General features: G+C 49.7%; 3 protein-coding genes across 5 annotated transcripts in view; 2 read left to right on the forward strand and 1 right to left on the reverse strand.

Moving 5' to 3' along the window:
• The window catches only part of LOC129588860 (uncharacterized), a 21269-nt gene extending 14628 nt beyond the window's left edge, over positions 1-6641 (forward strand). Inside the window, exon 5 of the mRNA XM_055483259.1 lies at positions 6398-6641. The gene's annotated coding sequence lies outside the window, so the exon portion shown is untranslated. The remainder of the gene's footprint in view (positions 1-6397) is intronic.
• LOC129588861 (uncharacterized) lies at positions 5077-27574 on the reverse strand. Of its 3 annotated transcripts, none has more exons than XM_055483261.1 (3): positions 7306-7361; positions 6375-6615; positions 5077-6117 (listed from the first exon to the last, which is right to left on the reverse strand). In XM_055483261.1, coding segments are annotated over exons 1-3 (849 nt in total). In that variant the 5' UTR covers positions 7307-7361; the 3' UTR covers positions 5077-5510. The 3 variants fall into 3 exon arrangements, with proteins under 3 accessions (XP_055339236.1, XP_055339237.1, XP_055339235.1); XM_055483262.1 differs by lacking the exon at positions 7306-7361 and adding an exon at positions 27135-27574 and having other exon boundaries at positions 5078-6117; XM_055483260.1 differs by having other exon boundaries at positions 5084-6117; positions 7317-7599.
• LOC129588909 (cytochrome P450 2J4-like) overlaps positions 8316-27684 on the forward strand; it is a 60856-nt gene continuing 41487 nt past the window's right edge. The window contains exons 1-4 of the mRNA XM_055483327.1: positions 8316-8333; positions 8420-8851; positions 10631-11140; positions 11528-11601. Coding sequence (XP_055339302.1) covers positions 8503-8851; positions 10631-11140; positions 11528-11601 — 933 coding nt within the window. The 5' untranslated portion in view covers positions 8316-8333; positions 8420-8502. The remainder of the gene's footprint in view (positions 8334-8419; positions 8852-10630; positions 11141-11527; positions 11602-27684) is intronic.

A 27684-nucleotide genomic window follows, 5' to 3' on the forward strand; every position in this document is an offset into this window, starting at 1 on the left:
TATTTCCGGTTTGAAATACAGCTTAGGACTAAAAAGACGCATAACCCCACACCCAGATATCCGTACGCATGTGGCAAGTGCATTTGTACGAAAACCGGATATTTTAGCTGAGTCGTACAGCGCAACTGCGCCGCATGCGTTCGGAATGCTGTTGGGTGGGATTATGCGTCCTAAGCTGTACAGGGCGCACCTCGCTCACCGGCCTCGATGCGTAAAAAAAGCAAATGTTTTCCACAAACCTCATAAAATTATGCGCCGTAACGCCACAAAGCTGGATGCGGATGTAGTCCTCCGCAAACTGGTTATCTACATCCGTAACCACGTATACACGATTGATAATGTAGCCAATGTTTGGGCGAACGGCTGAACCGATTTCGACGCGGGCAAGTGCGTTAAATTCGTCTTAACGGCGCGAATGTTCTTACGCTATTGCGCCATCGATACGCCCCAAAAGGGAAGGAGTAGCCCCAAAAAACAAATTGTTGCCATGGGCCCCCATAGACATACAACGTACGACAAAAAGAGGTTGAACCGATCAGTCGGTCCGCGGTTCAAAATAACCTCGCAACGACACGCCACCACTAAAACTTGGACGCTTACTCACTACTTTCAGACGCTCGCGCTCCGTGAATATCAAGGTGCAGCTATACTAGTTGCATATCAAAAGGTGTAGAAAAAAATTTTAAACTTTTTGATACTAAACCTGTACTAAACTTAAGCATTGATTGCAAGCCAAACGGTTATGCCACAGATCCTATGCTGTGCCTACGAGAAAGCAAAATGGCTAGAATTTGTGCTGTTCGCCATAAACAGCCACAGGTTTAGTATCAAAAAGTTTAAAATTTTTTTCTACACCTTTGATATGCAACTAATGCTAACTACACTGATGCACGAGCAACAAATAGCGTCAAGAACCGTGATGGTAACTCGTTCGGTTATTTAATCAACACATTAATACATGATAAAAGCATTGTCTGTTCGCGGACCGTTCAAAAAAACCGAGACAGACCGCGGGCTTCGGCATCGGCACGTTACAAAATATTGAAAATTTAAGAAACATGTGCAAAAATTAATCGCAGTCAATCCCACCAGCGTGATCGGTATACCTCGTATTCTTTCATAAACGATATTTCTTAGGTTTCTTAGGTTTCTTAGGTTTTCTTAGGTATTCTCAGGTTTCTTAGGTATTCTTAGGTATTCTTAGGTTTCTCAGGTTTCCTAGGTTTCTTAGGTTTCTTAGATTTCTTTGGTTTCATAGTTTTCTTAGGTTTCTTAGGCTTTCTTAGGGTTTCTCATGTTTTCTTAGATTTTCTCTTTCTTTGTTTTCGTAGTTTTCTTAGCGGCTGGGACCAATGCGATCAACCGTTGCGAAGTGTGCATTGCGTAACAAACTTGCGCCGAAAAGTTTGTGTACGGATGTAGATCCCGTAGACTGGTTATATGAATACTAACTACGTAACCAGGGTCCACGACAATTTGCCGTTGTAACTAATTTTCTCCCGTTCCACACATCCAATCTGCACGCTCTAAAGTGCTACAGAATCCTCTCAGTGTCGAGAGTGTTCCTACATCATCAATTTTCTGGAAAGCCCACTACCCACAATCCAGTGGTCACTCAAAAGCTTGTTACCATGGTGGCCATTAGCTTAACATGGGCTGTTTGTAAATCCCCAGATTGTTACTATGATTGTGTTATTATATCGAATTGTCATTGAAATTAGCGAACTGCGAATTAGCAAAAATACTGTAACAGGTTATCATGCCTTTTTATTTTGTTCGTGCCTCCTTAATTTAATAAACATCGTGCCATTATTTAATACAAATGCAGTTAACCTTTTTACATGCTCGAAATCCTAAGACATTATTCATCTGTGCTGGGCTTGTAATTTATTACGTATTGCGTATTACCCCTGCACATGTACTGTACATTAACATTTTTGCATTGCCGTTGTACATATCCATCGCATCATACACATGTGCAAATCGCACATGTACAAATGTACAAAGTACAATTCACAAGAATTTCATACTGTACTGTTGTACATGTCGCACATGTACAGTTCTTCATCGCACATGTGCAAATTCATAATTGCCGCTGCTCAATAATACTGTGTTACAGACTGAGTTATTCAGTCTTAATTGAGCAAACGTCTAGAGGCGAATTATAGACCTTCAAAGATTGCCTCGGTAGTCGTAATGGGAATCCATCCGGTCCCATTCCAGTTGATTTGACACGACACTGCAGAGGAAGAAAACTGGATTAGCAACGCGGCCATCACTAATGATGACTAGTAATTGAGGCATACAGAGTACACTGTTATGCCACAGACAGCGTTTTCGTACGTGATGACAGGCCAGCCTAAATGCACGATATGCGTTCTACCGAGAACTGACATCCTTATAATACTCTCTCGGCTCGCCTGATCACTCGTTGCTAATTGGTTGTCACAAGCCGCAGGAGGGAATAGAATGTGGGAGTGATGTTTGTTGCTCGTGTTTCTCCGGGATACGCCGTCTGCGTCTCCGTCAGTCAGTCGGGCGCCGATGCAGACCGAGTTAAAATCCTGAAGATGGCCATGCTCATTACCACAGTATTATATTTTGTCATTATACGAGTAATTTCGATACCGACGGGTTTTGTTGCGTCCTTGTCGGGCCAAAACCCGTCCTGTCCTAACATAACGGGTTTTGACCCGCTGATTGACGATGACCTGGTCCAGCAAATTGCCAATGCCACATTGAAGATGATGCTGAAGGATATTGCGGCAATATTTCGAGAGGAACTTCGCCCAGCCCGAGAAAAGACCGAGAAGATTCTGACCAGGGTAACTAACATCGATAACTGATAGACTCGTAACCGTACACTGTGCAATGGCTGGTGGTTAACGTTTTAATGATATAACGGATAACAGACTGAACTTCAGATTCGGTGTAATGTAATGATAATGTGTAAAGCATTAACAAGCGATTAAATATGACCGACAGGAATCACGTATCCTTCCAGTCGGCCGAACGAACATACTTGTCTGATTTGTATCTGTAGAATACACAAACAGCATACAGTAAATGCTCACTATGATAGCCTACGAGAACAGCCATCGCCACATTCCATATATGCACCATGGTAACAGTTCTCATCAAGAACATGCAAACATGACCACGCATAATCAGCAGTGAATTAGGTAAGCTAGGAATGGTAGGAATGAGTGATCCACGCCACTGGAATCATCGCATTCCGGCGTCTGGCTGGCACGCGCCACCACACCGCGCACATCCGACTAGCCGGCACTGGCAGCATGCAGACGGCTTGCATAACACATGTGTCATCGATTACACTTACACCAAGTATGGCCATGTTTGTGGCTGTACAGCCACAAACATGGGCCATATGCGGTGTAATCGGGTTAACGTTAAGCCTCTTTTGTGCGACCGGTAGAGAGCTCAGGCAGCCTGAGAGGATTCATCCTGGCGTTGAGCCTAATCGTCTGCTCGATCTGATCCAAAGCTGCCGGCACACAAAGAATTGCAGTATGTCTACAGTGAAACCTCTCTTATACGTACACCTCCGTTAAGAAAATTTCGTACGTAATGTAGAGGGTGTACGGAACTCAGAGGTGTTTTTTTGCAGTGTACAGTAATTTTGGTTAGCGTTTTAGTGTACTTAATACAGAGAGTGTACGTTAGAGATGGGCATCGGGTCGGAATATCCGATCCAATCCGATCCGATCCGAAATTCGGGTCGGATTTCCGGATAAATATCCGAACGAGTTCGGATTCGGATACGGATCGGATTTTGAAAGAATATCCGAGAAAATCCGACCGGCTTGCGCAACGGCAAATAAAACATTTTTCATCTTTAAAAAATAGAAAAAATCCATTCGCCGTATCCGGAAGAGGTTCAAGAATATAAGCGGTGGAAAATTAAAATTCCTGTTACACGTTACAACTGAACCGAATGCATACTCTTAGCGCTCCTTAACCGCTAAAGCTGAATCCATTGTAAAGAGTGCACACGCGCAGGGTCGAAAACCAGCAGGTTTATAAACCGTTTTGAGCAATTTGGTTATGATTTGTCTGTTTTGCAATGGTGTTTCACTAAGGATTTGACCGAAAGATAGTGCACTCGCTTTTTTCTCAGTGTTCTAAGTTACAGATTCAGGTTTTTTTACCAGCAGTTATCGCAAACGGTTATTCCAACTAGTATTATTTATTGCGAAAATTGCTATGACGGGTATAGTGCTTATTATCAAAAACTAGTTTTTTTTTGTAACTAAGTCGGATTTAAATCCGATCGGACTCGGATATCCGATGGTCGGATACGGATCGGATTCGGAAACTGCAATCAATAACAACTCGGATACGGATCGGATTCGGATTTTTTAAAAAATTCGCGGATCGGATTCGGATTTAAATTTTGGATCAGATGCCCATCTCTAGTGTACGTACATAAAAATGAACGTATCAGGGAGGTTTTACTGGATATATTTCGCCTTTCAGACATATGCAGCGGAACACAATGAAATCCTGTTTTATTAGCAGTTCCAGTTATTTTTAATTTTTGTTATAGTGTTACAGTGATAATGATTACAAGGTAAGCCGAGCGCGGAGCGCGAGCAAAGCCGCAAATGTGTATTGGAAAGGTTAGGCTTGAATTTATGAAATATCATGCTAAATCCATATACTTTAATCGTAATTCCAAATTTTGCGATAAATTCCAGTCTTAAAATAGGAATTGCGAATTTACGATTTCAGTTTGATGTTTAGAAGGCCTCAAGTTATCAACTAACCGGGCGGGGAAAGTACCAACGCGATGCCGCTCGGGCGCACGTCTTTGTTAAGCGGCTTTACCGTTCACAAAAAATTAATTTAAAGCATTGTGCCCCTCCTTCTTACAATATCAGTCTACGAGTCTAAAGCAAATTTTTCGTTGTGCAACATTTTCTTACGACTTGCAGCTTTCATACAGATACTTTCGAGAATACCGTCCATTAGATGTCCAAAGCCCGTAATTCATTGCTGTTTCGTATACCTACATTTGTAATGATTTGAATTGTGGTAATTACACCGATAATAGTAAACCTGGCTGTCGTAACTCGTAAGTCCATAATTCTATCCTAATTCAAAGTATAGATACGAGTACAAAAGAAAATACGGCGCAAGTGGTAGGATTGTATAACTGTAATTACTCGTATTATATTGCAAGTACCGGTCGCGCTAACGCGCGACCACTGTTGTTTTTGACGTATGGAAGAATGAAAAAAATTACAAAATATTTTTCGTGTAGCAATAAAATAGCTTTCGAGAAATATTTCAAATGTAATACCCCAACAAGGCCAGCTACGACAATATTCTAAACAAGTAGGAAAGCGGACAGCCTTCAATCTTTCCGGTTAAACCGGAAAGCCTGATGAAACAATAGTCATTTGGATAATTTGTCCCTTATTCGGCGGATGATTGAGTTCGACCAGTGTAAACAGCGGTATGCGCTGGCATCGTGCAGTGCCAAACAGTCAATGAAACCATTTCGGGTTCAGTTTGGGATAAACCAGCAGCGTCGTCGTCTGCATGACCCACTCATGTACGCCTTGATGCGGCCGGAACAAGCACTGCACAAATCCTCCATCCGCTTGTGTAACGGAAGCAAAATTCAATCTAGCTTGTACCACGGCCAGCTGTCCGGAGTGGTTGGTGCCACTTTCCACGCCGGAGTAAAGGTCACGCGGTGGTCCTTTAGCGGGCCGCGGGAGCCCGTATGGCGCCTCCCAGGGACCGCTGACGATGCGGCCGTGGTGGACCCACATCAGATGGTTCTCTAGATTCGTGAGGACGCCGTGCGGGAGGGGCAGCCGGATATCACAGGACACCGTGGCGCGCTGACCCTCGACGGCGCTCACGTAGTCCGCGTCGGGCGCGGTGAAGACGTCGCGGCGGTGGGTGATCAGTGGCAGCAATTGAAAACGCTGCAGGATGCGACGGTGGGGCGTGTACGGGCCGGCGTGCCCGTCAACGCACTTCACGAGGCCGCCGGAGCGCAGGGTGACGTTGCGGACGACGAAGATCAGGGTGTCGTTAACGCGGCCGAAAGTGTAGGCCTGTCCCGCGGTGTCCGTATCCGACCTGGGCAGTTATGGAAAATACACCCACCGTTAGAGTTACGAGTTACACGGGGTATGCGAGTTACGCTATTCATGCAAGTAAAACCGGGTGCTGAGTTATACCGCGAGTTACGCTACCATAGACAATATATACAAATTTCCGGCGAGTTACGTTAGAGGTAAGTTTTTTGGGTAGCGAGTTACGCTTCCGAGTTATGTTAAAACTCAAAAACTCGCAAATAACTCGCGTTAAGTTATAGAGTTTAAGTTATAACTGACCATGTCTGGTCCGTATCCCGCAGCGGTTCTCCGGCTTCGAAGACGACCCGGTCCTGGTGCAGCCACATCACATCGCGCCAGTCAACGCCGGTCGGAACGCGGCAGTGGAACGCCGCGTCCTCGCCGAGTCGCGGCCGGAACACCGCGCTGCCCGCCACGATGTCGCTCGGGGCCAGGCGCGGCAGTATGATGCGATCGTCCTGTCGGTTGTGCAGCATGGCTTCCGCCAGCGAGTCGTTCACTAATCAGTCAGCCAGTTTAATTCTTAAGCTTAAGGGAAGTAATCCGACTACATACTGCCAAATTCGTGCACATGTACATACGTTTACTTTCACACACTCCCAAACACTTTCTGCATTGTTTTACGACACTGGTATAGCCGAATGATTTGTGTACATGGACGGGGAAATTGTTTGTTCGTGCAAGATCCGGTTGTTAACTTATGGGTGAAATGAATTCCAAACGGTTTAAATGCATTCGGGTGTACCAAAAGTCGTGTTATGGGCTTATCTTCTTCAAAATTTGCTGAAAAGACACATGCATGCATATAAAGATTGTTTTCGACGCGGAACTAGGGTAACTTTCTGACATGCTTTTTGAATTTGAAAAAAATGTCGGAAATTCTGGTTCCATAGTCAAAACCATCTTTATATGTACCTGACCTTTTCAGCACAATTAAAAGAACATCGGTCCATTACGAGGTTTTTGGTACAGCTGTATAATACAGGACGTCTAAAATCAGGCGTCCTGTAATACGGTGGCCACGGCATCGTCGCATGGTTGGCAGAACATACTGGTGCTCGAAAGGCTACTAACGCAGCTGAGCGTTCTGCGCCAATGCAGTTATGGATAATGAAACGTAGTCCGAAGGGAGTACATATCGGAATACTCGCAACCATCACACGGATAGCGGTTCTTTTCCGTTTCGTACTCGCTACTCACGGTTGACTGACGACGACCTTTGAGGTGGTGGCAGACATCCTGTCGACACGTACAACTGCAGCAGCAAACACCATGAGCCGCATGCACTTGGCCGCCGATAAACACTGCGTCTCGTCATCCCTCAGCGCGCAGACATCGTCGCTCGTATAGCAGGATTATCCTGAATGTACTGTTATTATGTACTATAATAAGTAGTGTTATTATTATATTTTTATAATTATTTTGCTTAATAAGTCGTCAGCGACCCGCAGTAGCAGACTTGCAGTGGCAGTATTAAGTACTCAGTTTTCACGTTTCACGGTAAGTACTGTACTAACATGCTTACAGCAGCCAGCTAACAAAATTCATTAACAGCCAAGCAACCGTAATTGAAAGGTTTTTTGGGCTTATAAGTAATCTAAACGTAAGCACAAAGAACTAGGCAGTTACCTAGTAATTTGCATCAAGTGAAGCATTTCAAGGAACAGGATCTATATTAGTATAACAACCCCGTAATCTCAGGAACAAAAAAACTAGAGAGAAATAAAGAAAATTAAACTACACATTTCCTGGAAGATCCAGGTAATGTAAGAGCTTAAAACTTTGCCATTTATTGTATGGATCCAGTCTGGATCCATAAAATTAATGGCAAGTTTTAAGCTCTTACATTTCGAAAAGTAATACTGATCAAATGAGCTGTTTGTACTCTGTACTTTGTAATGGTTAGCTTTCAGAAACATGTTAATACATGTAATGTTTGGTATTTCGGCCCAGCTTCAAGTGAATTTGTACATTTTATGGGCCGTAATACTCGTGAATTAGCTGGAGAAGCGCGTTCTACTGCTTTTATGAAGCAACGTTTTAATTTGGCTGTCATTAAGGGAAACTACGGAACAACATGCGAGCTGAAATATGCGGACCAGTCATTTTCGTCAAATTATGTTTTTATAATAGGATTTGCAAACAAGAAGCTTTTATAAAGGATTTCGCGGAAGGGGGCGGGTGGCTAAAGGTCATGACCGTGGCGCACACTTTCCGGTAGCCGAATAACTATTACAAATATTATGTAATTATTCACTCGTTATCGGTTTTATTTATCTTATCAGTCAATATGTGATAATCAGTTGTTATCAGCAGAAGCTAAGTGTTCGGCGCAATGCTGAGTTTTTGCGGGCTGGCATAACTATTAATCGAATCCGCTGGCAAAATGTTTCTGGAAACCGTCGGTTTCGCAGCGGCCAGCGCCGCTCTTCTTCTCTTATACTACATCGCCAAATGGTACATCACTTTATCCCGGTATAATCTGCCACCCGGACCGCTATGTCTGCCGCTGCTGGGCTCCCTGTTGACGGTGCGTTTCACGGCATTCCAGCGGCAGCATTACGACAACGCTAAGAAGTACGGGAATGTGGTGCGCCGGCAGATCGGCCCGGTGCAGACCATCCAGCTGAACGATCCGCGGATTATTAAGGAGGCCTTCAGCCGCGATGTCCTCCTGCCGCGGCCCATTCTATGGCCCATTCACCAACGCAACCGCGTCAACCGGGGCGCCACCGGTAATAAAGTAAAATACACGTGTATATGAAAACACTTATGGGAAGTTGGCCGGTACATGGTACCAAATTCATGTACATGCAAGAAAACTTACGCTTTCGCGCACTTCCAAACAAATTTTTTGTTTCGGCTTATGACGTTTTGTAGCCAGAAGAATTGTATACAGTGGCGTGAAAACCGTATGTGCGTGTAACATCCGGTTCGGGAGTTATGGCTGCTGCAAAATTCCAAAAAGTTAAATGCGTTCAGGTGTACCAGAAGTCTCATTATAGACCGATCTCTCTCAAATTTTGCAGGTAAAAGCGCATGTCCATAAAGATCGTTTTTACACCGATCCAGACTTCCATGATTTTTTTCAAATTTTTAAATGAATTTTAAAATTTTTGAAATTCATTTTAAAATTTGAAAAACATGCTAGAACAGTGGATGGTGTAAAAACGTTCTTCGTGGTTATGTGCATTTACGTGCAAAATTTGAGGGAGATCGGTCCATAATGAGACCTTTGGTACACCTGAACGCATTTAAACTTTTGGGAATTTTCTAACAGCCATAACTCCCGAACCGGATGTTGCGCGCACAAACGGTTTTCACGCCCGTGTATACAAATCTTCTGGCTACAAAACGTCATAAACCGAAACAAAAATGTGTTTGGGAGTGCGCGAAATTGTAAGTTTTCGTGCATGTACACGAATTCGGTACCATGTACCGGCCCACTTCCCTTAAGATTCTAGATTATTATAAAGAAAAGTTAACATTTCATAACTTACACTTCGGTTTTTCTCGTAGTTCGGTCACTTCACGTATACGATTTCCTATTTCGGTCACCTTGTGCTAAACGTTCTTGTCAAACACAAATTAAGAGTTTTTATAGTAAAAACTTAGCTCACTGAATTTCGCAGCATGAGCTTTAAAAAAATTTCCATAAAAAGAACCAAAGGAAAAACAGGAATTTAATTGCATCAATATCTCCTTTCTTTGATTGATTTGGCGCCGCCAGTGGAGGGCTACTCGCGTTATGCCAAATTACCTAGTTGTTTATTTGTGTGTGTCCCTATGCTACCTATTCCTATGCCCTGTACACAGTGCATATAACAACGCAACACAAAAACAAGACGTGCAACATGCAACCCGCTTTTACACCGCGTACGGATTTCACACTGACCACTCGCTTGAAGGCAGTTTAACTCTGCAGTTAAAACACGGACCCATTGGCCAGTATAAATTCGCCACGGTCCGTCAGTAGTCCCGGTACAAATAGAATTTCTGCCGGCAGGCGTTGCTAATACGGTATCGCATTACTGAAAAATACCCTTACGAATTACTGCGAAAATTAGCAAATTAAAATTTAGCCGCACCGATGGAATTTGCACTGTATTTCCCGGGAGCGCACTGCGTTACGGGTTAGGCCGGACCGGTGATTTTCCCCTACAGGGGACTGTACGCGTTGCAGCCGAACATTGAAAAGCAGTTGTGAATTTTTCGTATAAAGCAAGACTCGGATTTAAATGGTTAAACAGATATGAAGAAAGTAATTAAGTCGTATGAAAAAAAGCCGAAGAGATACGTAAGAATTGGAAAGTTCACGAGTAACTGATAAGCATACGCGTAAAATTAATAAGTACGAGTAAATTATTTTCTTGGAAATCATGTATGACAATATTATGGCGACTGCTGATGGTAACTAAAAAAAGTAATTGAAAAAATTACACAGAAAAAAATAAACATAAAAAAATTATAAAAATCAATATCATATCAAAATAAATAAAAAAATATATTTTCAGGCGTGGTTTTCGCTGACGGCGAAATGTGGAAGGAGCACCGGCGTTTCATCCTGCAGACGTTCCGCGATTTCGGCGTGGGCAAGTTCCGGATGGAGGAGAAGATCGTGGCGGAGGCCGGGGCGTTGGTGACCTTTCTGAAGGCGCAGGAGGGACGGCCGTTGGAGACGAAGGTGCCGCTGAGCATCAGCGTGGCCAACGTCATCGCCAGCGTCCTCACCGGCGCCCGATACGGGATGGACGACCCCCAACTGCGCCTGCTCCTGCAGTACACCAAGGAGAATTTCGAGTTCACCATGAAAAAGATTATCCTGATTGTGATGCCGTGGCTGCAGCATGTGCCGCCCATTCGGCAGACATACCGCCGATTTATGGAGATTTTGCACGGGTTGAATGCGTTCTTCAGTCGACCGATGAAGGAGCATCTTGAGAATTTTGTGCCCGATCGGAATTCTGATTTTCTGGAGAGTTATATTTCGGCGGTGAAAAGCGGACAATATTCCACATTAAGCAGTAAAACCATCACTAAAACTATTTTCAGTAATCAGTACGTACTGCAGTTAAAATTTAAATAAAAAAATTTTATTTTATTTTAGAAACTAGAACTACAAGTACAGAGCTAGTATAACAAATTTAGATTTTTAACCATAAATTTACACTTTTTGGTTTAACGAAAATTTTTACATAAATTATATTGTAAACGGAAATTTCGCGTGGAAAGATTAGACGGTGAATCGAAATTAATCCAATTCTTGGAACTAGAGATCAATACATGTGAAAACTAAAGCGCAAGAACCAAGAAAAATGCAATTAAACTTGTGGATTTTAAACTAAAATAAATATACTCGGCGTTCTTAAAAATGAAACCGAAAAATAAATTTAACAGACTGGAATTTCTAGCGACAGAAATCCCGCTGCTGTTGGAAGACCTCTTCGAAGCCGGTTTCGAGACGACCACCACGACGCTGCGCTGGGTAATGGGCAGAAATTAATTATTAAGCAACCCATGACCTTTATAAATTTCTGTGGCGAAGGCTTTGTTAATGATGGCGCTGCATCCGGACATCCAGGAACGCGTTCAGTCCGAACTGGACCGGCACTTTAACGCCGCCGGCGTGGAATTCGCCACGCCCTCCGAAAAACTGGACACGCCCTACGTCGAAGCCACCCTCATGGAGGTACACCGCTACGCCAGCGTCGTCCCCATGGGCGTGGACCATTGCGCTCGCGAGGACATCCAGATCGAGGGATACGACGTCCCGAAAGGTATCCCAAACTGTGACCTTTATGACTTTTTAGATTTATTCATTTTATTTTGTTATTATTATTTTTCATATCTGTTTCTAATGGCAGGATCGATTGTCCAAGCCAATATCTACTTTGCCCATCATAATGACGCGTGGTGGGAGGAGCCGGAGCGGTTCCGCCCGGAACGTTTCTTAAAAGACGGCCAAGTGCAGACGTCGGAGTATCTGATGCCGTTTGGACTAGGTACCCGGCTGTTTCCCACGATAGTCTGCCGATGGGAAATTTTTTAGCATTTTCTTTAGATTTATTGTAATAATCAGAAATAAATTCCATAATTTTATTATTATAATTATTTTTTATAATTTTAGTTATATTTATAATTATTTATTTTATTTTTACTTACAGTAAATTCTTAAAATAATCGATTTTAATAATTTTAATTTATTATTATTTTTCGTATTTATTTTTCAGGAAAGCGGCGGTGTTTGGGTGAAGCGTTGGCCCGTGCCGAACTGTTCATCCTATTCTGCGGAATCGTGCAGCGCTTCGAGATTCGGCTGCCGGAGGGCGTGGCCCCCGCCGACATCGACCTGACGCCGACGTCCGGCATCACGGCCGACACGCAGCCGCACCGGCTGTGTTTTGTACCGCGCGTTGAATTTTCAACGTCGCCGTAAATCGACGGCTTTTTCCTATTCTTATATAATTTAATTTATAGTTTTGTGACCACAGTCGTTAACTTCGATTTTTATTGGAGTTTTACTTTGATTAGCTTTTTTTTTAATTATTTACCGGTTCTTATTTAACAAGGATCAATAAATTAATTCTGATAGAATTAATTTTATAATTAACTTGGCCGACAGGAAAACGATAAACTGCTGTATCACGCGGTCATTCTCCCTGTTTTTTGCCTGTTAGCCAAAAGTATAGAAATTTCTTGTTGGTTAATAACCTGCGTGTTCTATGAACCGGTGATTGACACAAACGCGGTTTCCAAATAATTGAGATTAAACAACACCGGTATTCTTCTACAGCGTTTTGTTGTGCTGCGCCACCGCCTTTAAAAATGCTGACCGGTGTTGTCGTTTGCGACAGCAGATCCGCATCCCCTTGATTTTTGGAACGCCGCCGCAAAATGCTGACAATGGGCGTTCGTAATACGGAGAAAATGTGCGCGTGACAAAGCGCCGTATATATTTCGGGAAACCATAACAATACACTCATCGACAACATAAATAAACACTCTGGATTCACATCGCCGGTAAGCGTGCCGGCATGTAATGGAAAATTCACAGTTTAACCCGGAAAAATTGTATATAAACCAGGCGCGCCACTGGATATACGCAGTCAGTAGCTTCAGCGATTTTGTTAAATTATGTAGTATTCCGCCATTTGTACAGTTTGATTCGTTTGATTCAGCAAAAAACAGGGAAAATTTTAATTACTGGATACAATCCTTAATTCAATAAACATTTGTACAATATTGGAAAAAATACTTATTTTTTTGGTTTAACTTTATCACTCTACGTTCATCATGATCGCGGCGGGATTGTGGAAACAGTGCCTGCATATTGGAATAATGCGTAAGCAGCTTTCTGCGCCGCATGTTGTGACAGCTGGCGAACAGAGGCTCACGATAGTGAGGAAATAGGCTTTATTGTGTGATAGCAATAAAGTACAGCACTGTGCGTGAGCAAAATCATGACTAAACTGGAATGATCGGCTGAATGAGCCGTAACATGGAAAATGCCTATCTGCGGCACTGGGCTGATCCAACACGAGCAAACGAACGCTGATTGGCCGAGACGTATAGCCGAAGGCGTGGTAAGGCGTAGCCGAGCCAGAGTCGAGGCCGATACGGCGTACGAGAGCGAGTGCGACTCGGTGAGTCAGCACACCGGAGAGTGGACTGTCGCTGGCTGCCTACTCGTAGGCTGCCATAGCACTATTGGCCCAACATGCCTCTGGGCGGGAGTCCGAGCCCCTGCGAAGGACCGGCCTCATACCGCTCCAGTGCCCGCTCCGCACTCGACCCTATTGGGGTCGGTGGCTGCGCCTCGGTGATGTCCGATGAAGGTCTCTCGGTGCCGCGTTCTCCTCCGGACCCGTGGTGGCGAAACAACTCACGGCAGAAATCCGAAGGTCGGTCGGGTTTCTTGTTGGACCGGTGTAGGCTTCTGTTGATGAACATCCGTAACGGCAAGAAAAATGAAAGTAAAAATGAACATCAATCTCTCTCTCTCTTAATAAAACATTATTTCTTAGTTAGAAAAACAGAAAAACAAAATTAAAGTCTTTGGTCCGGGGCTTTGGTCCGGGTGCTCATTCCGACAAGGAAGACGTCCGTTTTCGGGGTCTCCTGTCCTCAAGGTGTCCGGTCATCCAGGTCCGAGGCATCGGTTCTCGGGATACCCGATGTTACCGGTTCGATTCACCGAGGGTCGGGGGCTCGACCCTCGAGGGTCAGAGGTTCGACCCTATTGACTTCGGGTAAAGGGTATGGATCTCCATTGTCGGGTGCGAAACGGGCCTGAAACACACTTTCCGACCGGGATCCTCCGATAAAGGCTTGATTGGAACCTTCGCAGCCGTGTAAGACAGGTCGTGCTTACGTCCAACCGAGGTTCATCGGGTAGAGTTGATGGAGAGGCACTGTCGCAGTCGCGAATACCGTAAGGTACCCTCTCTGAGTGCAGGATAAGACCTATTGGGTCTATTGATCGGTGGATCCTCCGGGGAAGTCCGGTGATCCGAGGTTTTGATCCGGGCAAACCGTAATGTTGTGTCCGGTCGCCTATTGGGCAACAAGGACCGGTTAATGCCTGGTCTCCATTCCGGTCCGAATGATGGTATGGTCTTTGTGCGGGAGTCCGACCCTGTATCCGGTTGACTTCAAGGTTGTGAAGTCCGATGGTAGCCTCGGTGACCTAGGGTCAGGTCAGCTCCGGTTGCAGAATCAGAGTCCACGCCCAGCCTCGGTTGCTGAGTCTAGGTCCTTTGGCAGCCTCGGTACTCGAGTTAGAGTCCGGGTTGTATCCTCGGCTGCACTGGCAAATGGGTGTGGTGATGTTCCGCTCGGCTGAAAATCCTAAGTTCGTCTCCCGTCACCTATTGGGTAACTCGGAGAGGATGATCGCCGGGGGTTCGAAGAGTCGAGGCAGCCTCGGTACTCGAGGGTCCAAGGGTCGATCCTCGAGGGTCGATCCTCGAGGGTCGGAGGTTCGATCCAAGGGTCAAAGGTTCCGAGCCCTGGTTACTGGCGGTTGACAGTCCGATGGTCATTCCATTTCAGCAAAACCCTTATTCGCGGTGTAGGTCGCCTATTGGACAACTCTACCGAGCGTCTTCACCGATAAGATGAAGTCGCTATCCGGGGCAGCCTCGGTGGTGAAGTAGTCAGCATCCGCTAAGGCTGGCCTCGAGGCTTTTTGCCCGGGCAGAAACCCTTTTTAAAATCTCCCGTCACCTATTGGGTAACATGGAGAGGGTCAATGCCTCTGGATAGGGTCCAAACCTATGGATAGGGTCCACGGTAAGGTAGAGATCGTGGTTATACGCGATCTGCGGTGGCTTGCATCCTCCAAGGGTCCTTCTGCCGGAGGGACAGGCCGGTGGAGCGAAGCGAATCGCGCCGCGCAGCACCGTCCCGTCGCTTTTCGTATCATAGATTCCGCCAAAGTTATGGGTTGAGTTCGACCGCAGCCTCGGTTGCTGAGGTAAAGTCCCAGTCCGAGCCCTTGCAGTCGGCCAGTTTTTCAAGTTTCGAGGTCTTTCGTCCGGGCAAACCCGTCAATTCCGTGTCCAGTCGCCTGTTGGGCAACGTAGACCGGATAAGACTGGGCTTCGAGGGTCTAATCCGAGGGATGCCAGGGGGTTGCTGAGTTAAAGTCCAACTACAGCCTTGTAACCCCGGCTGCCGAGTTAAAGTCCACTGGCGGCCCTGAGGCTTTGGCTGGCAAGTTGAAGTCCGTAAGGAGCCCTGCCTTCAGATCGTGGTTAGTGGCGACCTGCCTTGGCTAGGGTGAAGGCTCCGTTCTGGGCCAAAATGGTGGCAAGTCGTGGTTGGAGACCGCGGTCTGCGGTGCGAAGGTTGTTGATGCCGGAGGATCCGAGCATTCTGGCGGATGCTGGCCGGGGGAAACCGCGGAAGACATACCGGTACGGTGCGAGCACTGAAATTCCGACGGCTGCACCCGTATTTGCCGGGTCAATCCGGGGGATCCGTTCATGTCCGGGGTTGGGCAGTCTGGTGGGTCGGATTTCCTATGTTTCATCCAGGCGAAACCCTTATTTTCGTCTCCCGTCGCTCTCCCGTCGCCTACTGGGCAACGTAAAGAGGGGTATCACCGACCCTCCGAGGTTGGGTAGGGTGAGGGTAACCTCGGTGTCTGAGGTTAAGGCTCTGGGCTCGAGTCCGAGTCCGGCTCCGATGAATTTTTGTCTTCTGGTCGGGACGGAGGCCCCTATTGGGAGCCGTCCTGGTCCGTGAAAGGCTAGCTTAGCATCCTCTGGGCGGGAGTCTGGCCCCTGTTCTGTCAACTCCAATGGGGTTCTTTCTCGGTGTTCTAGGCTTCTTGACCGAGGGTTGATAGGACTTCGATATTCGTTCGAGGGTGGATTGGGACTTAGAATTTCCACAAGGGTTAAGATGGACACCTATTAGGCCTCAAGCTCCGGAGCCTTTAGGGTCCGGGAAGGTTATTAACGATCCATCCGTTCAGTGGCTTGATATGGCTGAAGACTGCGACGTAGCAAATCGTGCTTAAGAGCCGCGATCTGCGAATGGAATATGGTCGCGAAGATCTCCACGGACGGCCGTACTTGTGGCGGTCCTCTGTCACTTTTCTTCGGTAGCAGAGCGTGGTTAGCCGCGATCTGCAGGTTATACATCGTTGGCTCGGGCAAAGGCTCCGTTCTGGGCCGGTGATGGTAGCCAAACGTGGTTGAGGTCGCAATCTGCGATGTTGGTAGCAGATGTGGTTAAGGACACGATCTGTGCCATGAAGGTTATGAGCACCGGAGGATCCGAACATTCTGACGGATGCTGTCCGGGGGAAACCGCGGGAGACATGCCGGTACGGTGCAAGCACTGAAATTCTGACGGCTGCACTCGTAATTGCCGGGTCAATCCGGGGAGTCCTTTCCTTTGGATTTGGAAAGCTGACCCTCGGAGGGTGGAGTCGAACTTAAGCTTCTCCACCAAGGGTCGGACTGGACTTAGAATTTTCAAGGAGGGTTCAACCAACGTATCCCTTATTGAGGGTCCGGTTGGTTAGCAGAGCGTAGTTGATACGATCCGCGCTTCCGGTCCATTCTACCACCGTCTCCCTTACTGAGGGTCCGTATGGTAGAAGATGCGGTTAGAATGCAGTCCACAGGGGGTCTACTGCCGTATCCCTTATTGAGGGTCCGGCTAGTAGCGGGAACAAGGTGAATGCCGCAATCTGCGGTAGCGAGGTCCGGGAACTATTGTCCATGTCCCTGTTGGGGCCGTCGTCATGACCATTTCCAGCTAGTTTCATGGTGAGCTTAACCCTATTGGGGTCCGGCTACCATTAAGTTCCAGCTCACCGAGGCTCTTTTGCTGTCCGATGTCTATCGGACTTATGTTGAGCTTCCGATTTACTTCGGTGACCAGCTTCCGTCCGTCGGCGCGATTCTTCAGACGATGGTCCGGGGCCGGTTGAGCTTTTGTGAGTTGATGGGGTCGACCCTGTTGAGGCCACTACCACCATCGAAGGTTGTACCGGGGTTTGTCTCGGTACGATATTCGGTTGGAGGCTGATAAGCTGAGGTGCCCTGTTGACCAGTAAACTAACTGGCGGGGTTGTCACCGGGGCTTTAATCCGTGTTAGCTGGGCTACGTAATGAGCTCCGTCCGGTCCGGTCAGTATGGCTGTCGTCGGCAGATGAGTCGGCGCGAACTGCTCATTAGGAAACCTATTGGGTTCCACATTGAGCGATGGTTGCCGAACATTTGCTTCTGCGGTTCTCCGCCGTTCGTCCTCGCGAAATTCCTCGCGACGCTGTTCCCGGGCGTTAACCAACCTCGGGTTCTCCGGGGGTGGTGGGGTGTGTTCCTAGCCGGGTTCGGGAGGATCCTCTCTGACATAGCTTTTCTTACCGAGGTTCCTTTTGTTTGGCCGGGGCTTGCTTGGTTAATAAGGTTTGGCCGGCATAAGGGGCCTACCCCCGACGAATGTCGCCAAATGGGTAATCTATTCGCCGTCGGTCAAGGATCCACTTTCTGTGTTTGGGTAATGCGGACGAGCCGACCCGCATGGGGGTCTTGCACCGTCGCAAAGGGTCCAGTAATTCAAGTTTACCACGTCCCTAATTGGGGACGAGTCACTCGATCTTCAGGGGTTAGAGTCCATCAGAGTTCGTCTACGTCCCTATTGGGGACGTCGTCACGTCCATTTACCGGTTTTATGGTGCGCCGTATCCCTTATTGAGGGTCCGACTACCGGTTACTTCCATTACATCACGGTCCGAAGGGGGTGTCCCATAGGCGGGCAAGCTCGGAGTCTGTGTCCGAGTTTGAAGTGACGTCTTCCGCGAATTCTGCCGGTGTCTGGGGAATTCTCTGTATCTGATCTTGCTGAACTGTTGACGGTAGAACTGCCGGTGCGGGAAGGCTCGGCCGGGTGGCAGAAGGATCGGGCAGTTCAGAGAGATAACGTCTGCGGGCACACAGGAAAAGAGTTGCTTCCGGGTTGCCACGGGCGCTTTCTCGGGTGCAAGCCGTCAAAATTGCCGACTCGTCCAACGATCCTCGGGTCAAACACAGGAAACAAGGGAATCGTCCGTACCTCGCCTGGTTGTTGGCAATACAATCCAAACATCTGTGGTTGTACTTGTATTCCTCCATCTTCTATGGTTAGAAATATAAGGCACGGTAGTGATTGAATCTCGGATTCACTAGTCCCTATAATTTTACATCCTGTGATCCTATGCCCTATGACACGTTTGGCCGTCTGGTATTCCATCGGATGGCATCCTAACGAAGGTTCGGTTTTCGGGTCAGGGGGTGCCAGGTTCAGGTAAGGAAGGTGTTCTGCACCTTGAATTCGGATTCTCCGAGGCTTTGAAGGCTACTGTACCATACTCCGAGGCTACTCCGAGCCAACCTCCGCTTCACCGGGGGTCGTTAGCCGCTGTTCCAAATCCTGGCGCAGGGATCACTTCCGCTCGGGACTGTTGGGGTCGAATGACCTCGGTCGAGTCATAACGGCAGGGCACTTTGGATGCTTGTAACCGGGCCCTTAACTGCTCGTTATCTCCTGATGAGATCACTAACCGAGGCTTCCTTCGGTTTATCCGAGGCATAACGGGCTTTCCTCCGACGAATGTCGCCTATTGAGCAATCTGGTCGTCGTCGGTTAAAAAAATACTCGTCATTCCGTCTCGGAAACATCATCCTTGGGGTCTTCGTTCATAGGGTCCGGATCCAAGCCGGTGTCGCCAGACTTAGCCGGGATAAGCTGATGATCGGCCTGGTGAGAAACCGTAATTGCGGTTAACTCACCCACTAAGTATAACGAACCTTCATTCAGAGGCTTCCAGGTGTCTTCTAAGAGTTGGCTGCCAGGCCGTTTACCTTTCAGGGGTCCCGTCCGGGGGCTTATCCATCCCTATCCATCATACCGACAAGTGGACGCTGATGTCATTCGCATTACCGTCGTCATTTTCGGACGATTCTCCGTCAAAGGGGTATGAGGATTGCAGGTGGGCTAACCCTCATGGGGGCCTTAGCCAGGTACCGCTGAGGTGTGTGGTCCGAGGCTCCGATGTGGGAACCAGAGTACTACTTCCATGACGATGTCCTTACGAAGCCCTTCCTGCTGTCCGGACGCTCGGTCATCTAATTGGGTAACACAGTCGCGTCAAACACATCCTCTGTCGGCGATGGTGTTTTGCTGGTTCGGGGGTTTGAGGGTTCGAACATCGGTGGGGTTGCCGGGGGTTCTTCGGTTGGCTTCGCAACCTTGGGCGAAGCAGATTTCGACTTACGAGTTGCCTGTGAGCCTTCAATCCGGCTAGCTTGGATCAGCATGGGTTCGCTGCCAGGGGATATGGGTTTCGGGGATGCCGGTCGAGGTTAAGTTAACCTCGGTAACCGAACCCTCAACCTCGTCCGCGGAGGCTATGTCCGTTCCAACCGACGAAATCCGGAATTTTACCGGAAAAACGGCTTTTTTAGCCGAGGAAGTGAGGGTTGCCGGCCGGGTTTTGGGTGTTCCAACCTGTTGGGTCGAAGTTCGGGCACCGGTATTGGGGGTCCGAGCCTCGGTATCCGAGGCTGTTGCCGACTGCAACCTTCCCGTTGGTGATTTTGATGTCCCCGAGGTTGGCTTCGATAAGTTCGAAGTCTGAGTTGGGGTTGCGGTAAGGGTCCTCGGGTTCGGTGTGGTCGCCTTCGGAGTCCCGGGGGGTCGTTTCAGGTCCGGCGACGTCGGTTTCCGACTGTTGTCCAAGGATTTGCGCGTTGGTATGGGGCCTTGAGCCAGGGTCGGTGGGGACTTGGTCGGTGAACCCGCCTTGTGGGTCACCCCCCGTGTGGTGATACCGTACCCTTCAGTTGGCTCGGGCTCATCTGGCCTTGCCTCTGTTTCTGTCCAGCCATGCCGCCCTGTTGGGGCGGCACAGGTTCACCCTTGTCTGGTGGCACCTCGGAGCTACTTAGCGCCGGGCTCGAGGCTCTGCTGTCCGGTAAAATGGCCTGAAAGAAGCCTGGCAAGGTACCTATTGGGTGCACAGGTCCGGCCGCAGGGTCGGAAGTCACCGCCTCCTGGCTTATTGAACAAGGCAATGCCATTCGAAAGAGGGTTTTATTTCCGATGTCACCCTCGGGTAGATCGCTTCCTGCACTTCTGTCCGGTTAGTCATTCCGTCCAGCAGCGATTTGGCAATTTCCGCCCGTGGTGTCCGGCCATATCTTGGGTTGACCACTTCTTACGCCTCTGTCCGGTTGACTACTCCGTCCAGTGGTGATTCGGTGGATTTCACCCATGATGTCTGGCTATAATCCGATTGTCGATGGTATCCCTCTTTTTAGCCGACGGGGTTCGAGTTTTCGCCGGAAAAATGGCAATTTTGACTGGGCCAAACAAGCTTTCCAGCCATATTGCTCGGTGAAGGTAGGGTCCGGACCCTTAATTGAGGGTTCCCACCGTCATTTGGGAGGGTCCGAGATTCATCCTTCGGGGGTGCGTTTGGGGTCCCCAAACGTCTTTCTCGGTTTGGCAAGGCCGATTCTCGGTCCTTTCCGGATGACTAGGGTTGCTTTTCGGTGGTTTGAGGCTCCAAGTCGGGAACATCAGAGTTCCACCCGGTAAACTCGCCTTGTGAGTCACCTTCCGTGTCGGGAAGAAGTCCCTTGGATCCGTTCCGGATCTGTTCTGGTAACCGTGTCACCTCACTGGGGTAACATCGGGTCATCGAGGTTTGATGACACCGCGGCAACGGTTAGTGCCGGGTACGAGCCTCCGTTGATTGGAGGAATGGTTGGCATGGCACCTATTGGGCGCTCAAAGCCAACCTGAGCCTCCGGGTTCACGGTATTCTTGCCTATTGGGCAAGTCGGAACCTCGGATCCAGTTTGGGATGGCTCTTGGGAAGTTCTATCCCGGTCATTCTCCAGGTATCTCATGGCATTCAGGAATGGTCACCAGGCAATCATCTAAAGAACCACTCCGTCAGGAGCTTCTCATTGCCCCAAAGTGCTTCTACCTCGGCTTGCATGGCTGCTAACTTGGCCTGGCTCGAAGGAGACATTAGCGGCTCTTCTATCTGCCGCTCAGTGCCCGATGCCTCTGGTATCGGGATTGACTTCACTGTCTCATCCTCCCTTCCGGGTTGGTCCACCTTCGGAGCTTCTTTTCCGGGGCAATCGTCTGTTGCTCGCTGGTGCAATCCTGGCCGAGGGTGCGGTTTTCACAAATGTCACCCTTCTGGTGTATCCGTGTATCCGCACTGCCCGATGCCTCTGGTATCGGGATAGGCTTTACCGTCCCGTTTACCTCGCGGGCTTTATCCTCCTTACGGTCTTGCTTTGCTGCGGTAGCCTTCTGTCCTTTGCCAGCTCGATCCTGGCAGGGGATACGGTTCTCACCGGTGTGCGCACTCCGGTTTACCCGTTTTTCCACACTGCCCGATGCCTCTGGTATCGGGATTGGCTTTACTACCGGGTTAGGCAGTTGAGGTGTCCGGTCATCCGGAGGGTCCGTTGGGACTCTGCTTGTCGACCGGAGGTTCCTCTGCAGCAGCTCTCCTATACTGTTGACCGGCGGTATGGCTTGACTCGTGTCGGATGCAGTTGAACGGGTAGCTACTCCGTCAGCTTGCGCCCGAGCGTAAGCCTCCTTGTATTCGGCGACATTGCTTGCCGTCGCCGAGGTTCCATCCCTGGGCCCGTGGGAGGCAATCTTGTCCGTAATTTTAGCGGACGATCCACCAGGAGCTTTACCGGGGGATCCTTCCGTCATTTTGACGGGCATCCCATCCGCTGGGGGTGCGGTGGAGGATCCAAGAGGCCTCCTCGAATCCTGGGGGGTCATGTTACACCTTTGCTCCGAGGCTCGAGGTCCGGTTGCCGTGGCGACTTTAGTGGCGCCGTCCGGTCCGGTTGGTAAGGCGCCGTTCTTGGCACCCATTGGTCTGGCGACGTTATTGACGCCCGACGTTCCGGTAGACGAAGTGCCGTTAATGGCACCGGAGGGTCCGAGGGGCACGGCGCCGTTAATGGCACCGGTTGGTCTGGCGACGTTATTGGCGCCAGACGACCCGGCAGCATTGCTGCTACCGGACGACACTATTCCTTTTTGGGAACCATGTCGTCCTTTAAGGGTCTTCTGCTGAGGATGGGACCCACTGGAGCCTAATTGGGCTACCGTGGTGGATCCCAGGGTCGGTTGACTCGGTTCAACCGAACATCCGGATTTACCCTGAGTCGTCGGCGGCCGTGTCCGTGGTGGGCTGACGGCGATACTGTCGCCAGTCGGCTTAACGGCACGAGTCGCTGTCGAGGGTCCGGCAACGTTGTCGTTTCTGTTTAGGATGGTTCCCGTTCGGACACCATCCGGGCCGTCCAAGATTCTCTTGTCGGGCACGGACCGACCGCGGCAGCTATTGGCGCCTGCGGTGGCCCTAATCTTCGGCAACTTTCCGGATTTAGCAGCTTTTTTATGAGTTTTAGGAGGTCCGGCGAAGGTTCTCTCGTCGGACGGGGGCCCGCCGGCGCGATTATGGGCGCCTGCAGTGGATCCTCCAAATGGGTTGTCTTTGTCCGGTGGCTCGGTTGGTGGCAAGCGGTCAGCTAAGGCACCGTTTCTTACTGACCATACTCGTTTCCCGTCAGGTATACCGGGGCTGATCCACCACCGTTACTGGGGGGATAAGGTGCCGACCCTGAGGGCTGCGGAGCTATTGGCTCCTGCATCCGTCCGGTGGGGTACTGGTATCCGTCATGTTCGGAGTAGTATCCACCTTCATCTGGCTGACCTCCACCATTAACTCTTCCTTCGGGGGGCTGGTTCCGGTTGACCCTTCTCCTCGGTCTCCCTGCGCCTATTGGGCGCGAAGGAACCAAGGCCGCACGGTTCGGATTTGCCGAGCCTATCGGGCCACCGCCATCATACCTCTGACGCCAGTCCTTGTACCAGCGCAGGTTCGGGTTGAACGCCGGGTCGACGTTCGCGTACACGCAGGCATTGCTGTGGTGATTGCCCCACATGCAGTTGCCGCAGGTAATCCCATTCTCGAATGTCCATTGCCAGAACAGGCCCTCCTGTCTGTCCACGTAGGCATCCAGGGTCCGCTGGCGCTGATTGGGCCCGGGGTTCTGACCATTCTGGCCGAGGTTTCTCCCCTGACCATGGGTATCCTGCCAGAACCCGTTTCCGCTATTGCACCCTCCGTTGTAGCCTCCATTCTGGCCGGCGCACCCACTTCCTGGGTACTGGCCGGGGCCACCGTAAAAAGGCAACGGGGCCCGGGGCTGCACGGCTGGCATCCCTATTGGGGACGCAAAGTGCACTGCTCGTTCATGTCTTGGGGCCAGGATCACGTTCCGGACAATTGAGTCCTCGATTGGCATCTTATACTCCGGCTTTCCAGCGGTGAACTTCCGGATATATGCCAAGAAGTCAGCCGTGGTTTCCGGCATCCTGATGTCCAAGGCCCGGCGTAACTCTGATTCGGTTACGTTCTTGCGTAAGTAGGTGAGGGCCAGCTTTTCCGAAAGACCACCACGTGCCTTAATATTCATCATGGCATCGTAGTACTGCTCCGGTGTCTCTAGCCCAAAGCGGTACGTCCGTTGGCTGATCTCTGCTATAGCGTTGGCCTGCTTGTTGCTCTCCGCAAACCGGTCGATGAATTTATCCAGCCATTCATTGACGGTCCAGCCTTCTTCAGGCTCGGAGGTCGACTGGTTTTCAAACCATTCGAGGGCCGGGCCGGAGAGGGCAGTTTCCAGGGCGGTCGTGAAGTTCACGTCCGGTTCATCCAGGTCGCCGTCCGGTCCGTAAATCCGTCGGATGGATTTCACCCATCTGTCCAGGTTTGTGCAGACTCCGTCAAACTTCGGTAACCGGGGTCGGTTGCCACGGTCAATCATCCGAAGCAATCTCTCTTCACGATCCCGGGCATGCTGTAGGGCTGCCATGACACGTTCTGCGTCGGGATCATGTCGAGCGACCGGGTAGCCTTGTTGGGCCACCGGAATCAGCAGGGGTTGAGCCGGCTGTGGTTGAGCCATGTATGGTACTTGAGGTTGGACCGGGTATTGAGCCGGATGGTTGCCCTGTATATCAGGTAAACCACGCGGGTCGACTAAGTTGGGTCGATCTCCCGGTGCCAATGGTCTCGGATGCTCCGGCTGAGTCGCATTCTGCGGTACACATCCGGTAGCCGGAGAGCGAGGGTCAGCATCTGCCCGAACTAGCTGATTCTGCAGTCGCAGATAGCTGCAGGCTCTGGCGAAGCCTTCTGGGGTCGGGCTGGATGAAGACGACTCCGAGTAATGGTCCGGTAACTGGTCGCGACCCTCAATTAGACCTATTTGGGTCATATTTAGGGTCTCCTGCGGCAGAACGTACCTCGGTTGCTGGTCTAGCAGCACCCTCGAGGGTCGGTCCCGGCTGGGATCCGCAGGATGGGGTCCGGTAACCTCATTCTGAGGTGCAGACACAATAACTGCCGGGTAATGAGGCTGTTGTGACACTGGCTCCAGCACAGGCTGCTGCTGCTCCAAGTTGGAGATCCGCCGATGTAAGGCTTCCATGTCCTGCCTGGTAGCCGTCTGCAAGTTGCCGAGGTTCCGCTGCAGGGTGCCAAGGGCATGCTGGGTTTCATTCTGTAGGGTGCCGAGGGCATGCCGGGTTTCCATGTGCTCCCGCTGAAGTGTAGCAACAGCCTGCAGGGTTTCCGTCTGGTTTTTCTGCAAAGTACCGACGGCTTGCAGGGTGTCCGTCTGGTTCTGTTGCAAAATGCCGAAGTTCTGCGCTGAATTCGCTTGCAGTTGCCCTAGGAGGCCAGCAATCTGCTGGAGAAGTGGCGAGTTCTGTTCGCGCCCTTCTGATGGGTCGGGTCTACAGTCCACCGGGGTTGCGTACCGAGGGTCCGACTGAGGTGAAGCCCCGAGGCCGATATGAGGGACATTCTGTCCCGGTGAAGGGGTTACCTGTACCCCCACTAGCCTAATTGGGCCCGTGGATGGTACGTCGCGGCCAGCAGGACTAACATGATGAGGGTCGTAACCCCCGGTCTTCATCGGTTCCGGTGGAGTCTGGTAACTACGGGTCTGAGCGCTCATTCTGACGCTCAGCCTTGGTAACCCGAGAAATGAAGATGTGATGCCTCGGCCGGGACGTACAGACTATCCCTATTTGGGGACCGTCTGATGTTGACAGGTTCAGCTGGTTCAGCCTCGGTACGTCCGGCTTCGAGGGTTCAGGCTTCGGTATACCCGGCTTCGAGGGTCCGGTAATCGGTTTGATGCTTCAGCACCTCTGCCGAGACGTACAGACTATCCCTATTTGGGGACCGTCTGATGTCAACGGGTTCAAATTGATCAACCTCGGTACGTCCGGCTTCGAGGGTCAAGGGTCGAGGCTTCAATATGTCCGACCTCGAAGTTCGAGGGTCGAGGCTTCGATATGTCCGGCCTCGAAGGTCGAGGGTCGAGGCTTCGATATGTCCGGCCTCGAAGGTCGAGGGTCGAGGCTTTGATGTGTCCGGCCTCGAAGGTCAAGGGTCGAGGCTTTGATGTGTCCGGCCTCGAAGTTCGAGGGTCAAGGCTTCGATATGTCCAACCTCGAAGGTCCGGGTGCGGTGGTTCCGGCAATCTGCGGAAGTCGGTCGGAGTCCCTAATTGGGGACGTCCGTCCAACAATGTCCGATTACCACTGAAGGTGGAGGCTTAAGCGGTTTTCGCTTCAGCCGGGTTGACCAGATATCCCTATTGGGGACCTCTTGGTCAAGTCAAACCTTCGCTAAGTTGATTTCGAGCCTCCGTTGGATCAACCGAATATCCCTATTGGGGACTTCCGGTTGAGTCGGACTTCCTTGGGTTGAAGAGCCTCCGAGGGTCCGTGGGGGCACAGGTCCGGTGGGGTGGGGGGGTGATGTGGTGGGTGTGCTCGTACTACTTGTGACTCAGTACAGGTTACAGTACGGTACGGTTATTACGTACGTCCTATACTACGGTCGTTAAGCACTGTGACGTCACACAAAATGATCTTGCTAATTGCTGCCTACGTCACAAGTTTAGTGCCGGGCGCAAAAATTTGTAAACAAGTATGACTCACTACGGGCGCTTAGCATAGGGAATCTCCCCGTTACGCTGATTGGCTGCCGTAAAGTACTATAAATCGACTACCGTGACGTCACAAGGACATTCGGATTTTAAAATTGAATTAAAATTTACAGAAAAATCAGGAAAAATCGGAAAAAATTCTATTTTTCGATTTTTAGCCGACCAAAAATTAATTCAGCCGGGGGAAAATTTATCCCCTGATTTTCTGAAATTCTAGGAAGAAGTTAGCCGAGGCTCGAAGGGTCTTAGCCGAGGTTCAGAGGCTCGGTAGGCTAAGGTAAGATTACCCGGAAAAAGATGATTTTAAGCCCGTTTATCCGGGTGAAAATTACTTTTAGCCGTCCAAAACCACTTTTCAACCGACAAAAATGAAAATAGCCCGGCTATATCGGGTCTACGAGGGTCTACTCGGTTTACCGAGGGTCAGTCGACCCTTTTTACCGGGTTAATCCGAGTCGTTCTGCTGGGTTATCCGGTGAATCCCGCGCGCTTGATCCGCTTGTCCGCGATGGTAAAGTTGCGGGTGCGACTTAACGCAAAGGTGACCCCGTATGATTAATCCTACGCGCTGCAGGCTCTCGTAACGAGCCCGTATCCGGAGCGTTCCGTCCGAATGGCCCGTGAGATCCGTACCGCTGGTCGTCCGCGCAAGGATCGTTCTGTCCGCACAAGAGAGAAGGGTCCGCAGGTCGTTCTGCCCGCGTCCACGAGAGAGAAAACACCGTTCTGGCTGGCAACGTTCGGGTGGGGATGGGAACTGGGTTTTAGTTCTCCCCTGCCTGTTCGTTGGCCGTTACGGATGTAGGTCTACACCGTCTCTCAAAAGGTTCCACAGAAGGAAAAACCGAGATCTGCTACCATGTGACAGCTGGCGAACAGAGGCTCACGATAGTGAGGAAATAGGCTTTATTGTGTGATAGCAATAAAGTACAGCACTGTGCGTGAGCAAAATCATGACTAAACTGGAATGATCGGCTGAATGAGCCGTAAC

Source organism: Paramacrobiotus metropolitanus, unplaced genomic scaffold (genome assembly GCF_019649055.1).
Source record: "Paramacrobiotus metropolitanus isolate TYO unplaced genomic scaffold, Prichtersi_v1.0 Parri_scaffold0000032, whole genome shotgun sequence".
Taxonomy (NCBI): Eukaryota; Metazoa; Tardigrada; class Eutardigrada; order Parachela; family Macrobiotidae; genus Paramacrobiotus; species Paramacrobiotus metropolitanus.